Here is an 11,646-nt window from a genome sequence, read left to right as displayed (position 1 = left end):
TGGAGATGATGCTTGTGTCACCTTTTTATTCCAGAGAAGAGATTCACAAGTATGGAATGAATATAAAAACATACTTTTTACTGTCATTTGTTTGTTAAAATAACAATCTCCTCTGCAAGTCTCATCCTGAATGTCACAAAAGCAAACAGTCATCACGGCAGCACGCTCACGCTGACCTTCACTAATGTATCGACACTGGCTGGGATGCAAACACACAATCAATGGGTGTTAATTGTCTGTCAGACATGAGGATATGGAGAGCGGTGTGCGTCTGTGAGAGAGAGAGAAATTCAATAGCTCAAAAGAGTTTATTCCCCAGTGTACCGCGGGGCTCTCTTCTCTATGAAGGCAGCCATTCCCTCCCGTCTGTCCCGTGTGGGGATGACCTGAAAGCAGAGGGGAAGGGTTACAGCAGGACGGCAGTGAACAGATGATCTGACTGGAGACAGCCTCCAGTCGAAAACAAATCATGGAATCATCTGTGTCTTGACTCAACAACTGAGCAAAGTTATAGTAAGTATTTTTAAAACATTGACATGACAACCTTTTTCCCCCAGTGTTTCCAAGTGGTAATATTGTTGGCACTTTTTTGGATCAATATCTGTTTTCCTCGGAGCCTAGCACTACTGCCAAACTCAAGGCTTCAAAACAAATGTCCACAAACCAATTGGTGGTGTCACATGTTTCGTTAGGGTTGCCCCCTAATAGTCGACCAAACATTTATCGACCAGAAAGGTCATTAGTCGGAAAATTTCATTGGTCACTCAGTCGCAGAAAAAAAAAGTGAAACTCTATCAGGAGCTGACTCTTTTTAAAATAAATCCAAACCTATATGACTGGACCTTGTGTGACTTTACTTTGAAAGGACAGACACAGGAAGTGTCCACGCTCAGCAGTCAGACAGGAGTCAGGTTAATTTCCAGGGCTGGTACCTGCGGTTATTCCACAGGCTAGTTAATAACATGTCGGGCAGGAAATCCAAAGTGTGGGATCATTTTGAGAAGGTGAAGGACGAACCCAAGGTGATATGTAAACTCATCTTCATTGGTCGACTACAAACATGACGTATCATCTGAAACATGGAAGTAGCTACATGCCCATTAGCCCACAGCGTCATTAACAGGCGGCTCGCTCAGTGTGTGACGTGCACTTGGAGATAAAATATAGGCCTATATTAATGAAGGTTGATTAGTACGGTTTGTATTTCTCTGTAATGTAGCACAGTGTTAACAATGTTACTGATACTATTCTTTCTCACACCTTCAACTCAAACCACCAAAATATATCATTTAATCCTTACATTCATATCAGAAACATGCAGGAGACTAGTCCACTGATGGACCCTGATGAGGACTGTTGGTCCACTGATGGACCCTGATGAGGACTGTTGGTCCACTGATGGACCCTGATGAGGACTGTCGGTCCACTGATGGACCCTGATGACGACTGTTGGTCCACTGATGGACCTAAATGGCGACTGTTGGTGGACGAGGAAAATTCTTAGTCAGAGCTAGCCTCGCTTCACCAGGCTCTTCACGTACGGGGAAGAGTCTGGTTTCCATTCACTCTGAATTTTGTCTGGATTCTGGTTCCGGTCTACAGAGCAGATCCGGAATTCACCAAAGTAAAACTTTAAATTCTGGTGCACCATCGATTTACAATAAAAGAAAAAGGTTAACTTAATGGCTTGAGGCTTTTCTTGTAAATTATATTCTTTAAATTAAAAAGTTTCACCGCATTTTTATTAGCTTGGTGCTTTTATTTTGACGGAAAGGCGCATCCATCAAATTCCGGATCCTGTCTCACTCGCCCTCGTCCCGGTTCCTTACCAAAACGGCCCCAGACTAAGTCGGGGGGGCAGCCCTAGTCTATGTGGTTAACAAACTTCCTTTGTGCTTTAAATAAAGTCAAGTCAAGCGAGGCTTACAGTTGACCAATCTAAACGCTGATGGCATCATTATTCTGTAGCCATGACCATGTGTGATCAACATTTACATCATAATTATAAGTTCAGGCTGCAGTTTGTAACTTTATAAACACAGCTTTTTGTCATATTTGTTGAAACTGTCCCTGTATCCACACAGCAGCATGAGACGGATAATATGTTCTTCCTCCTCACAGTGTCTCTGATGGCCTTACAGTGTCTGAGCGAAAACAACCAATCAGAGCTGAGGAGTCTTTAATGCAGCTGTCAATCATGTTAATCACTGCTTGTGAACTGCAGTCAAACCAACAGCACTGATCAAATATGAATCAAGATTCTGTTACTGCCTATTTCTCACCTCAAATGACTTTGTCTCATTTGTATGTTTTTGACCCGACTGTCGTGGTGGCGAAAACGCTCAGGACTGTGAGACAGTTAAAGGGATAGTGCAGCCAAAATTTACCCAATGTAAATTCAGCCATTATCTACTCACCCACATGCCGAGGGAGGCCCAGCTCACGTGTGCGCGCTTGCGCTTACGTGAGTGCGGTGCCCAGAGAGGCAGTCAGAGCTACAGGCTACAGTGAGGCTAAAAACAGAGTTCAAATGACGTTTTTCCAAACAACTTTTTATGTCGGGGCTTCAGGACACTTGGATCACTACGGACGAGCAGTATGGAGATATTTTGTGGTTTCAATTATCTGTTTTTGGACGTTTGAATCTGGGGCGCCGTCAGCCTCCATTAGGTGGAGTTGTGTTGCTACCTCCTCTCCCCTTGGATCTCTGCAAGAGATGTGAGGACTCTAAAACTTCACGTCAGCATACAGGTGAGTAGATAATGGCTGAATGTTCATTTTTGGGTGCACTATCCCTTTAAAGTCAGGTTAGAAGCAGAATATGTACTTAGATTGGACAAGCTTCAATGGGGCAGGATGATATAAGCAGAATGTCCCAAAACAATTCACACACACACATGGAAAGTTAGGTATGATGTCTGTCTATGGAGGAGTATATAAGAATGTTTGGTGAACTGTTCTGGAGGGCTGTCTCATTGTTGCGGTGTGTGAAGTTGTAAGCTGTGTCTACAATAAAATACCCGCCAAAGTATACGAACTGACCTCGTGTCATCGAGTCATTTTTGAACACTGCCATGGTGACAGCTGAGCGTTGAGTTGAGTATCATAATCTTTATTCACTTTTGATCAGCGCTGCCTAGTTTGACTACAAATCACGAGCGGTGATTGACATGATTGACAGCTGAGGTAGAGACTCCTCGGCTCTGATCCGCTGTTTTCCAACAGACACGGCAGATCCTAGCGAATGCCATTAGAAGCAACACGAAGAGGAGGAACATTCATTTTCCATAACCACTTATCCTGGTACAGGTCGCCAGACTATCACAGGGCTGACACATAGAGACAGACAACCATTCACACTCACATTCACACCTACGGACAATTTAGAGTCACCAATTAACCTGCATGTCTTTGGACTGTGGGAGGAAGCTGGAGCACCTGGAGGAAACCCACGCTGACACAGGGAGAACATGCAAACTCCGACCAGCATGTTCAAGCCCAGAACCTTGTTGCTGTGCGGCGACAGTGCACGTGGAGTGCACAAGAGGATTATGACTATATGTCACATGTACTTCTGTGCGGGTATAGTGACAGTTTCAGCAAATACGACAAAAACATTTTCATAAGTTATCAAATGAAACCTTTAAAAGGAAAAAACAAATCTTCTCCAAGCACTGGAAGTCTTACCCGAGCATAACACATCCTCTCTATTGCCATTGCCGTTGTCATGTCGACCTGGAAGAGACAGACTTCAGTCACCACTATCACTGATGTAAAAGAAATAATAATAAAATGTATGAATCACCGTGTACCTCAACGCCTCTGTTCATTGCCTCTTTCGCCATCCGCACAGCGATCGGAGCCTGAGGAACAGACATGAGAGGTAGATGCTGATGGTATTAATAAAACACAGCACATGGAGGTTCACTATGTCTGACGCGAAGAACAGAGGAATGACCAAACAAGACGTGACAAACTGAAAACATATTCAAAGCTGAAAAACACCTTTACGCATAAAGAATGGTTCAACATTTAATTATAATGTATCTGAGACTCTGCATGTCTGCGATGTCATTAGAGTTAGCTCAGCCTGGACTTCGAGACACATTTATTACAGAAAGCATTTTAAAGATGTGGATGTTCACAAGGCAGGGAGGGTTAAAGGACACAGATGAGTTGCATTATGGGAAATGTAGGATGGAGTGTTTTTGGAGCTTGACCCATTCGTTCATTTTTCTGTAACAAGCACATGTCGGTTAATGTGTGTGTGTGTGTGTGTGTGTGTCTGAGAGCATGTAGTGCTATTTGTGGTCCATTTCTCCACTTGACTGCCACTCTGGCGTCGCCAACTGCGGGCATCTGAACTGGAGTGAAAGAAATACGGAGCGACAGAGGCCTGGAGAGAGGGAAGAGGGAGGGGAAGGTGGGAAGAAAGCACCAGGAAAAGAAAAAAGCAGAATGAAGAGAGGCAGAGGAGATGGGTGGTTGAAAACACAGAGAGGTGATCAGGGAGGGAGGGAGGAGGAGGAGGAGGAGGAGGAGGAGGAGGAGGAGGAGGAGGAGGAGGAGGAGGAGGAGGAGGAGGAGAAGGAGGAGGGGTGCATCAGTATCTGAGCTGGAGCAGAGTGAAAAAGTGTGTCTGTTTTCTGACCTGGGGCCGTATCTCTCTGGCCAGGCTGAGTGCCTCTCTGTGGGCAGCGTCTCCTGTCTGGTTCTGTTCTACAGCTCTGTTTACGAGCCCCATCTCCAGAGCTGTCTGCCCTCCCACACGCTTACCTGATGACAGACAGACAGACAGACAGATAGAGAGAGTGTGATACAGGAAACCCTCGCTGAACGATAAGCATCCTGCACCTACAGCAACATGTCAGCGTTTCTGTATCACCACCTGTGAAGATGAGCTCTTTGGCCAGAGTGATGCCGACCATCCGCGGCAGCCGCTGACTGCCCCCTGCAGGACAAACCACTTCAAGGTCAACATCTCACAGCTGCTTTGTCTCTCCACGAACACACTCAGTACTTTGCAAGGTCATTTCTGCGACCCAAGTTCGTCTTACCCGCCCCTGGGAGCAGCCCTCGTGTCGTCTCGATCAGACCCATCTGTGCAGAACTGGCTGAAACACACACGTACACACACACACACACACAGAGGACAGTTGAAGGTCTGTGCTGCTGAGTGCCATTAAGCTGTGGAGGGCGTAAAGTCTGACTGATGCCTCTGTCAGAGCAGCACACGCAAACACCTGCTCACCTAGCTCATCAGCGCTCGGCCAATCACCGAGCTGCCACGACCAATTTAACCAATCACATGTAGATTCAGCTGCGTGAACAGCTGGGCAGATGTGTCCTGCCTCAGCAGCTATCATCAGTCCCCAGCTCATCAGCAGATCATTAATACTGGGTGAACAGGAGCAACAACAGGCTTGTTTTCAGCTTGACCGCTGTGGATTTCCAAATCTTTAACCCCTTAACGTCCAGTTTTTACCTTTTATGTTTTCTGAGGTGTCTTCACTTAGATAGATATTTAAAATCATCTTCCTCCACAGTCTGTGTCACAAACAGTGTATTCTGCACAGGCCTGTTTAAGTTTCTTGTGAAGGACGCAGCATGTGATGATGACACACAGTGAAATATTAACTCTTAAGACTTTCCATGGCCTGAATATTCTGTGCATCATTTTATACACTTCTCCTCAAAATTAAGCCTGAGTTAGTAATGGCTGACTGCTGCTTGTTAAGGTGACTATTTACACAGTCTATAGATAAACACCGAATTATTTAAACAAGGGCAAAATCTCCAAAATTGAGTTTTGAGATTTATCTCTTTAATAATTAGCAACTATTTCCATTATCAGTTGATCCAGTGGTTCTCAAACAGTGTGCTGTGATGCCACTGCAGGTGTGCCGCCTGACTTTGTGATAACCGCACATTATTACTTCATTAATAAACTGAGCCTTTACAAAAAGTTATAAATGAGTTTTAAACTGACTGAATCATTATGTTGTCCGCAGCCGTTTCCCAATAGAGAGGCAAACTGTAGCTAAAATTGTAATTTAATTTAATTTAATTTAATCTAAAAAAAACACATCACATAATCTCACATTATTTCCTGTTTCATGTGATGTGTTACTGGTGCTTTGATGTAATTTTAAAATGTTTAAAATTAATTTTCGAATCATTTTGTTGAGAAATATTTCATGCTTGTCAATTGTTATTCAATATCACTAAAAAAAACACACGTTTATGTCATGATAGAGTGATAACACACGTTACAGAGGTTATTGTGCACAGGTTGGTGTGCCTTGAGATTGTGGCTCGCCCTTTGGTGTGTCTTGGGCACAAAAAGTTTGATTATGTTTTTATATTAACCAATTATTGTTTGTCTATAAAACAGCAGAAAATAGTGAAGAATGCCCATTATATTCAACACAGACTGAGGTGTTAATGTTTTGTTGGACAAATTGTCCAAAATCCAAAGATACACATTTATACACGTTTATAAGCACCAGATCCAACAATGAGAATTTAAAACAGCAAATGTTTGACAGTTTTGTTAAGAAAATTTCTAGAATAATTAATGACAGCGACAGTATTTTCTCTGAGCCTGTCAAAGTTTATGCAAAGACATATAAACTTAATTCTTGCAAACAACATAGAATTTTACCTGACCTTGTAAAACTTGTGAATTAAAAAAAAGAGCTTATACACTGTAATAAAAATGTCCAATCCATCAGATAAAGAGATACTGCAATCACCAATAATAAATTAAAATACTGATTATTGCCAATATTTATTATATATAATTTAATATAATAATTATATAATATATTGCCGAACAGACCAAGATAGAAGCTTCTGTCCTTGACCTTAAATAAATCAAATACAAATGAGACAAACACATCTGTTTCATTTCTCAGGGAAAAGCAGCGACACTCTACTTCACACTGATTTGCTGTGGTCATGTCTGCTGTTAGTTTGCTTGTTTACCGTCTGTTTAATTAGACTTCCCCTGTGTTTTAATTTCACCGACAGATTTGGAAAACATTTGGAGTCCTAGGAAATTGACTTGAGCATTTTCTGATGATTAAACAAATAATAGATAGTAATATAAGATAGATAGTAATAATAACAGTCAGTAGATGAATCAACAAAAGATCAATTAATAATGACATTTTTAAAAACTGACTAAAACCTAACACGGAAAAAACCTGTTGAATGGACAAATATTGAGCTTCTATGATGTCAAAGTTCCTGGGATCCAGCTGGTTCTCACATCTGATGGGTTATTTTTGAAAAAAATCACATACAAATAAGACCGGCTTTTCTTACAAGGCTATCAAGGCATTGGCAATACATTGGCTTCCTGCCAACTTAAAAAACATCCCTGGGTATAATCGCTTTTGTCTTGAAGCTAAAAAAATGGCTCCTATCTACTCAGTCTTGTCAGCATTAACTTGAGTGGTGACATGATTTCTAACTGGGCAAACATGGGGTATATCTAATGTGCAGACATCTTGAGTAAACTTCATTTTATTTCTGTAATCGGATGTCTTGTTGTACCATTACTGCTGTATAGAACTGTCCCTGTAACTTTTCTGTATCGCATAAATTACCATCGTTAGTATTTACAATTTTAATTTCTCTATGGACTCCATGTATTTTCTTACTGTCGCATTAACTGATGGTTTATTTTATAGTCGCTGAGGCAATACTCTTGTTTAGTGAACCTTAGATGCCTGCACAATTATCAATAATAATAATAATAATAACTGTTTATTTCATATTGTGAGTAGGTAATGGGTTTTTATATGTTGATGAATCTCGCACTTTGTATTGTCCTACAAGCACTTTGCTCTGGTTGTAGGTTTTGGCACCTTACTGCACCTTGTATTTTGTGAACCTGCTACTGTTGACTGTGTATTATGTTGTTTGTCTTTGTTGATCATGGTGCGCTTTAGGTCTGTTTGTCTTATTGTGTTGATTGATTTAATGCGTTTTTAAGGACTACAGATGGAAATTAGCTTCTCTGCTAAATCTGGTGCACACATCTTTTATTCTAATGAATGAGTAATGTAAATGCATATTGTCCTTTACAAACTAAATAAAACTAAAAAAAAACCAAATGCAACCATTTCATCTTTCAGTGAAAAAGTTTCCACTGCTCATGAGAGCAGCAGCCCTTGCTTTCGATTTTGCGCTGATTTGCTGTGGTCACGTCTGCTACCTAGCAGGAAATGTCCGCTGTTGAGTAACCATTAGTTTTCTTGTCTTTTTATGAACACACAGAAGTTCTGCCTGTGTAGTTCCTACTTGTGCATGTCTACAAACTGTATGATAGTCCTGCCATCATGAGGTGAACAGGACGTATGGACACGCCTGCTTTATAGCAAAAGTAACGCCAACCAGCGACCCCCTGTAACAGGTCGCACATGTCTGTGAGCTGTGAAAGATTTTTATTCCAGTTGAACTGAAAATTACTTGAAAAACAGCAGATTGAGAACAGCCGCTCAGATCTGCACTGATGGTATGAAGGAGTTGTCAGTCTAGAAAAACAGCCCTAAGTGGAAGCTACTATCTCCCACCGTCCTGCTCAGACTCGACCACTGATGTGATACGACTGGACTGGTGACAGCTGTGAAGAGAACATGACATCCCCTTTCATACACCATTAACATCACCTGAAGGAAGGGAAGAGGAATATTAAATATACTGGATCATCATGCAGACTCAGAGTTAAAACGCAAAAGGTTCAGAGGTCACTCACCAGCAGTGCGGAGATCACAGGCCAAGGCCAACTCCAGCCCGCCTCCCAGAGCAACGCCGTCTATCGCTGCAATGGTCGGCATGGGCAACGATGCTGCCAGAGCATTACAACGAACAGAGGAGAGTTTATGAATGCATTAACACACGGCACACTTTTATTCTCTCACATGTTCTCGTCCTTACCTATCTGACTCATGAGGGATCGCAGGCCGTGAACAAACAGATCAGACTCAGCGTCGTTCATCAGAGCCCTCTCCTTCAGATCTGCACCTATCATGACGTGCACATCACACATCGTAAACACAGGCTTTGATCACAGACCCGGAGGCCTGGCAGGTGTCAGATGGTCCAGACAACACTTACCTGCACAGAAAACACCTGGCACTAAACTCCTGAAGATAACTACATGCACCGCTGAGTCACTGGACAGAGTGGACACCAGCTCCTTCATCTGCGCACACGGGACACGGTGTCTCAGTCAGTGTGTGTGTATGTGTGTGTGTGTGTGTGTGTGCTGATGTAGAGGTCTGCTCACCTGCGACACAAACACATGGCCCAGAGCGTTTCTGGCTTTGTGTCGGCACATCAACACCTCCACTATCCCTGGGAATGAGAGAAAAACAGAGAGGGCAGCAATTAACTGACTATTTTCAACTATCAAAACTATGGGTTTATCGACTATTGATTCCTGTCAATAAATAACTAGAGGCAGGGGCGTAAATATAGACAGTGTAGGCAGGGCAGTTTCACTGGGGCCCCTGGGGTGGAGGAGCCTGTAGAGAAAGCAGGCCCATGCAAGTGATTCAGATTGCCACCTTGGAAACATACCTGTGTTCAAAGATAAATGATAAAAAAAAAGGATATTGTTATTTCAAAAACAGTACCATTTCCTATATATGTCCTCTACAAGGCAAACCCATCTGCGTCAAGACTTCAGAAGACGTTTTTTTAACTTAAAGGCATACTATGCAGATTTGTCGCTTACTGTTCGTAAAAAAAAAAACACTCACCTCACTACATTTGTGTTCTCTCTGTGCTGTGTGTCTTAGATGTCTGCTGCTTGTGGTTTGACACCTGGGTGCTACCCAGTCTCACCTGCGCACTGTGGGGGTACACGCTCGTAAATGTCCGCCGAAAATACAAAGAAAATTTAAAAAATACGGGCAGAAATATACACCGCCACACACTTCTAGTGGCTCAGAAGTGATGACAGAGAGGGATCACTTCTGTATGAGTCTATATTTTGTTTTTTAGGAAAATCCTGCAGAGTATATATTTCATAGTGATGAAATAAATAAAACCACTGGTACATTTTACTCCAAGCTCCCTCCGGATGTCCGAGCTCCTCACCCTAACCATTGGTACATTAATCAATTGACAGAAAAAAATGTCTAGCAATTTTCCTAATCAGTTAAAGAGAATTAGACTTCCCTTGTGTTTCATTTACAGACAGAATATCTTTGGGTTTTGGAAAATATTTGGGGTCTAGGAAATTGCTTTATTTTTTTGTATTTTTCCCCTCTATTTTCTGACAGTTAATCAAATAATTGAGAAAACAGTCGGTAGATTAATCAAGAAAAGACTGATTAATAATGAAGTTTTTAAAAAAAGACATTAATTCAGAATTATTAGATCATTTTGCATCAGTTTTCTTATTTCTATCTGAAGTTTCATGTATTTATTTACATATTTAGGATTTAGGATTTCCATAAAATATTTCGTACTGATAGTTTTTTTTAGCTCAGAAAGACAATGAAGAAATAAACATTTAGATTTCCACTTCATGTAAGCTCACTCTCTGTGGACACTGATAAATGCGTCATGCTGCATGCATGTCTTGGTACTGAAGCACCAGCAGGCCTCGACTGAAGGATGGGACTCTTTTAATTTTTAATTTTAATTTTATTTAATTTTATTTATTGTAAATTTTTTGAACCCGAATATTTTATTTGTTTGTGGTAATAGAATAACAGAGTCTCCTTATGTTAGGCTGCTCGACTCCCAGCACGAATTTAACAAGCTCCCAATACAAGATAACATTTTAATAATTTTACATAAATACCAGCACTTGTGGGAACACAGCCTTCTTTCTTTAGCAAGTGAGCAGGTCTTACATTTGTGCAGCTGCAGCCCATAGGACAAACAGGCTTTACTGTAGCATCACATGATGGCTGTCAAACAGTGAATGTGTGTGTCTACAGGGTGGCCAGTTTGTCAGTGTGAACTGGAACAATGTTGAGTGACATGTTAGTGTGTCCTCACCATCGGCTTCCCCCTCTAACCGCTTCAAATCCACCTCCACGGGATCTGCCGCCTGTGTGTGCTGCCCGCGGCTCTGTGCGCCACTGTGCGCCGTCAGAGGGCGACTGCCTCCGGCCAGCGGTCGCGATCCGTCGCGGGGGACCAGAGCGGAAGGTCGGCCTTGCGTTTCCCGCAGAATCAGTCCCAGCCACCGCCTCGGTGAGCACCTGGGCCCTGCCAGCCTGCGGAGGAGAGTCGTCATGCTTGTGGTTGAGCTCTCAGGAGCAGGAAGGTTGTACGGGAGAGTTGCAGGAAGTTTGGAGCAGGTTTCTTCCTGTGAGAGGAGGGACTTGGCTGCTCCTGACCTTATACTTTCAGATCAGCTGTGATATCACACAGATTCCCACAATGCACCACAGACCTGAAGTATGGTCTGTTTATCATTTATGAGTAACTCTGGTATTTTCCCACTTCCTGTTACCGAATCACTGTTTCACTCAGCAACACTCAAAATGAAAATTCAGTTGTGAAAGTTTGTTTTTACTTCCTCAATCTACACACACACACACACACACACACACACACTGTCCTCCAGCCTTGTGTCCTGACTCTGGAGTGTCCAGTCTTTGGCCAGACAAAGCG

The 11,646-nt window shown here is 42.4% G+C and overlaps 1 protein-coding gene across 2 annotated transcripts; it reads right to left on the bottom strand.

The window, feature by feature from the left end:
* echdc2 (enoyl CoA hydratase domain containing 2) lies at positions 1-11,392 on the bottom strand. 2 transcript variants are annotated; one of them, XM_033620699.2, is made up of 11 exons: positions 11,026-11,388; positions 9,299-9,366; positions 9,127-9,214; positions 8,947-9,033; positions 8,765-8,857; positions 5,058-5,114; positions 4,889-4,951; positions 4,652-4,776; positions 3,813-3,863; positions 3,688-3,735; positions 1-386 (listed from the first exon to the last, which is right to left on the bottom strand). In XM_033620699.2, the coding sequence occupies exons 1-11, from the start codon at positions 11,264-11,266 to the stop codon at positions 309-311; spliced, it is 999 nt and encodes a 332-aa protein (XP_033476590.1). In that variant the 5' UTR covers positions 11,267-11,388; the 3' UTR covers positions 1-308. The 2 variants fall into 2 exon arrangements, with proteins under 2 accessions (XP_033476590.1, XP_033476591.1); XM_033620700.2 differs by lacking the exons at positions 4,889-4,951; positions 5,058-5,114 and having other exon boundaries at positions 11,026-11,392.
* Positions 11,393-11,646: the final 254 nt, after the last annotated feature.

Source organism: Epinephelus lanceolatus, chromosome 6 (genome assembly GCF_041903045.1).
Source record: "Epinephelus lanceolatus isolate andai-2023 chromosome 6, ASM4190304v1, whole genome shotgun sequence".
In the NCBI taxonomy this organism is placed as follows: Eukaryota; Metazoa; Chordata; class Actinopteri; order Perciformes; family Serranidae; genus Epinephelus; species Epinephelus lanceolatus.
This window is presented reverse-complemented; position numbering and strand designations above follow the sequence as displayed.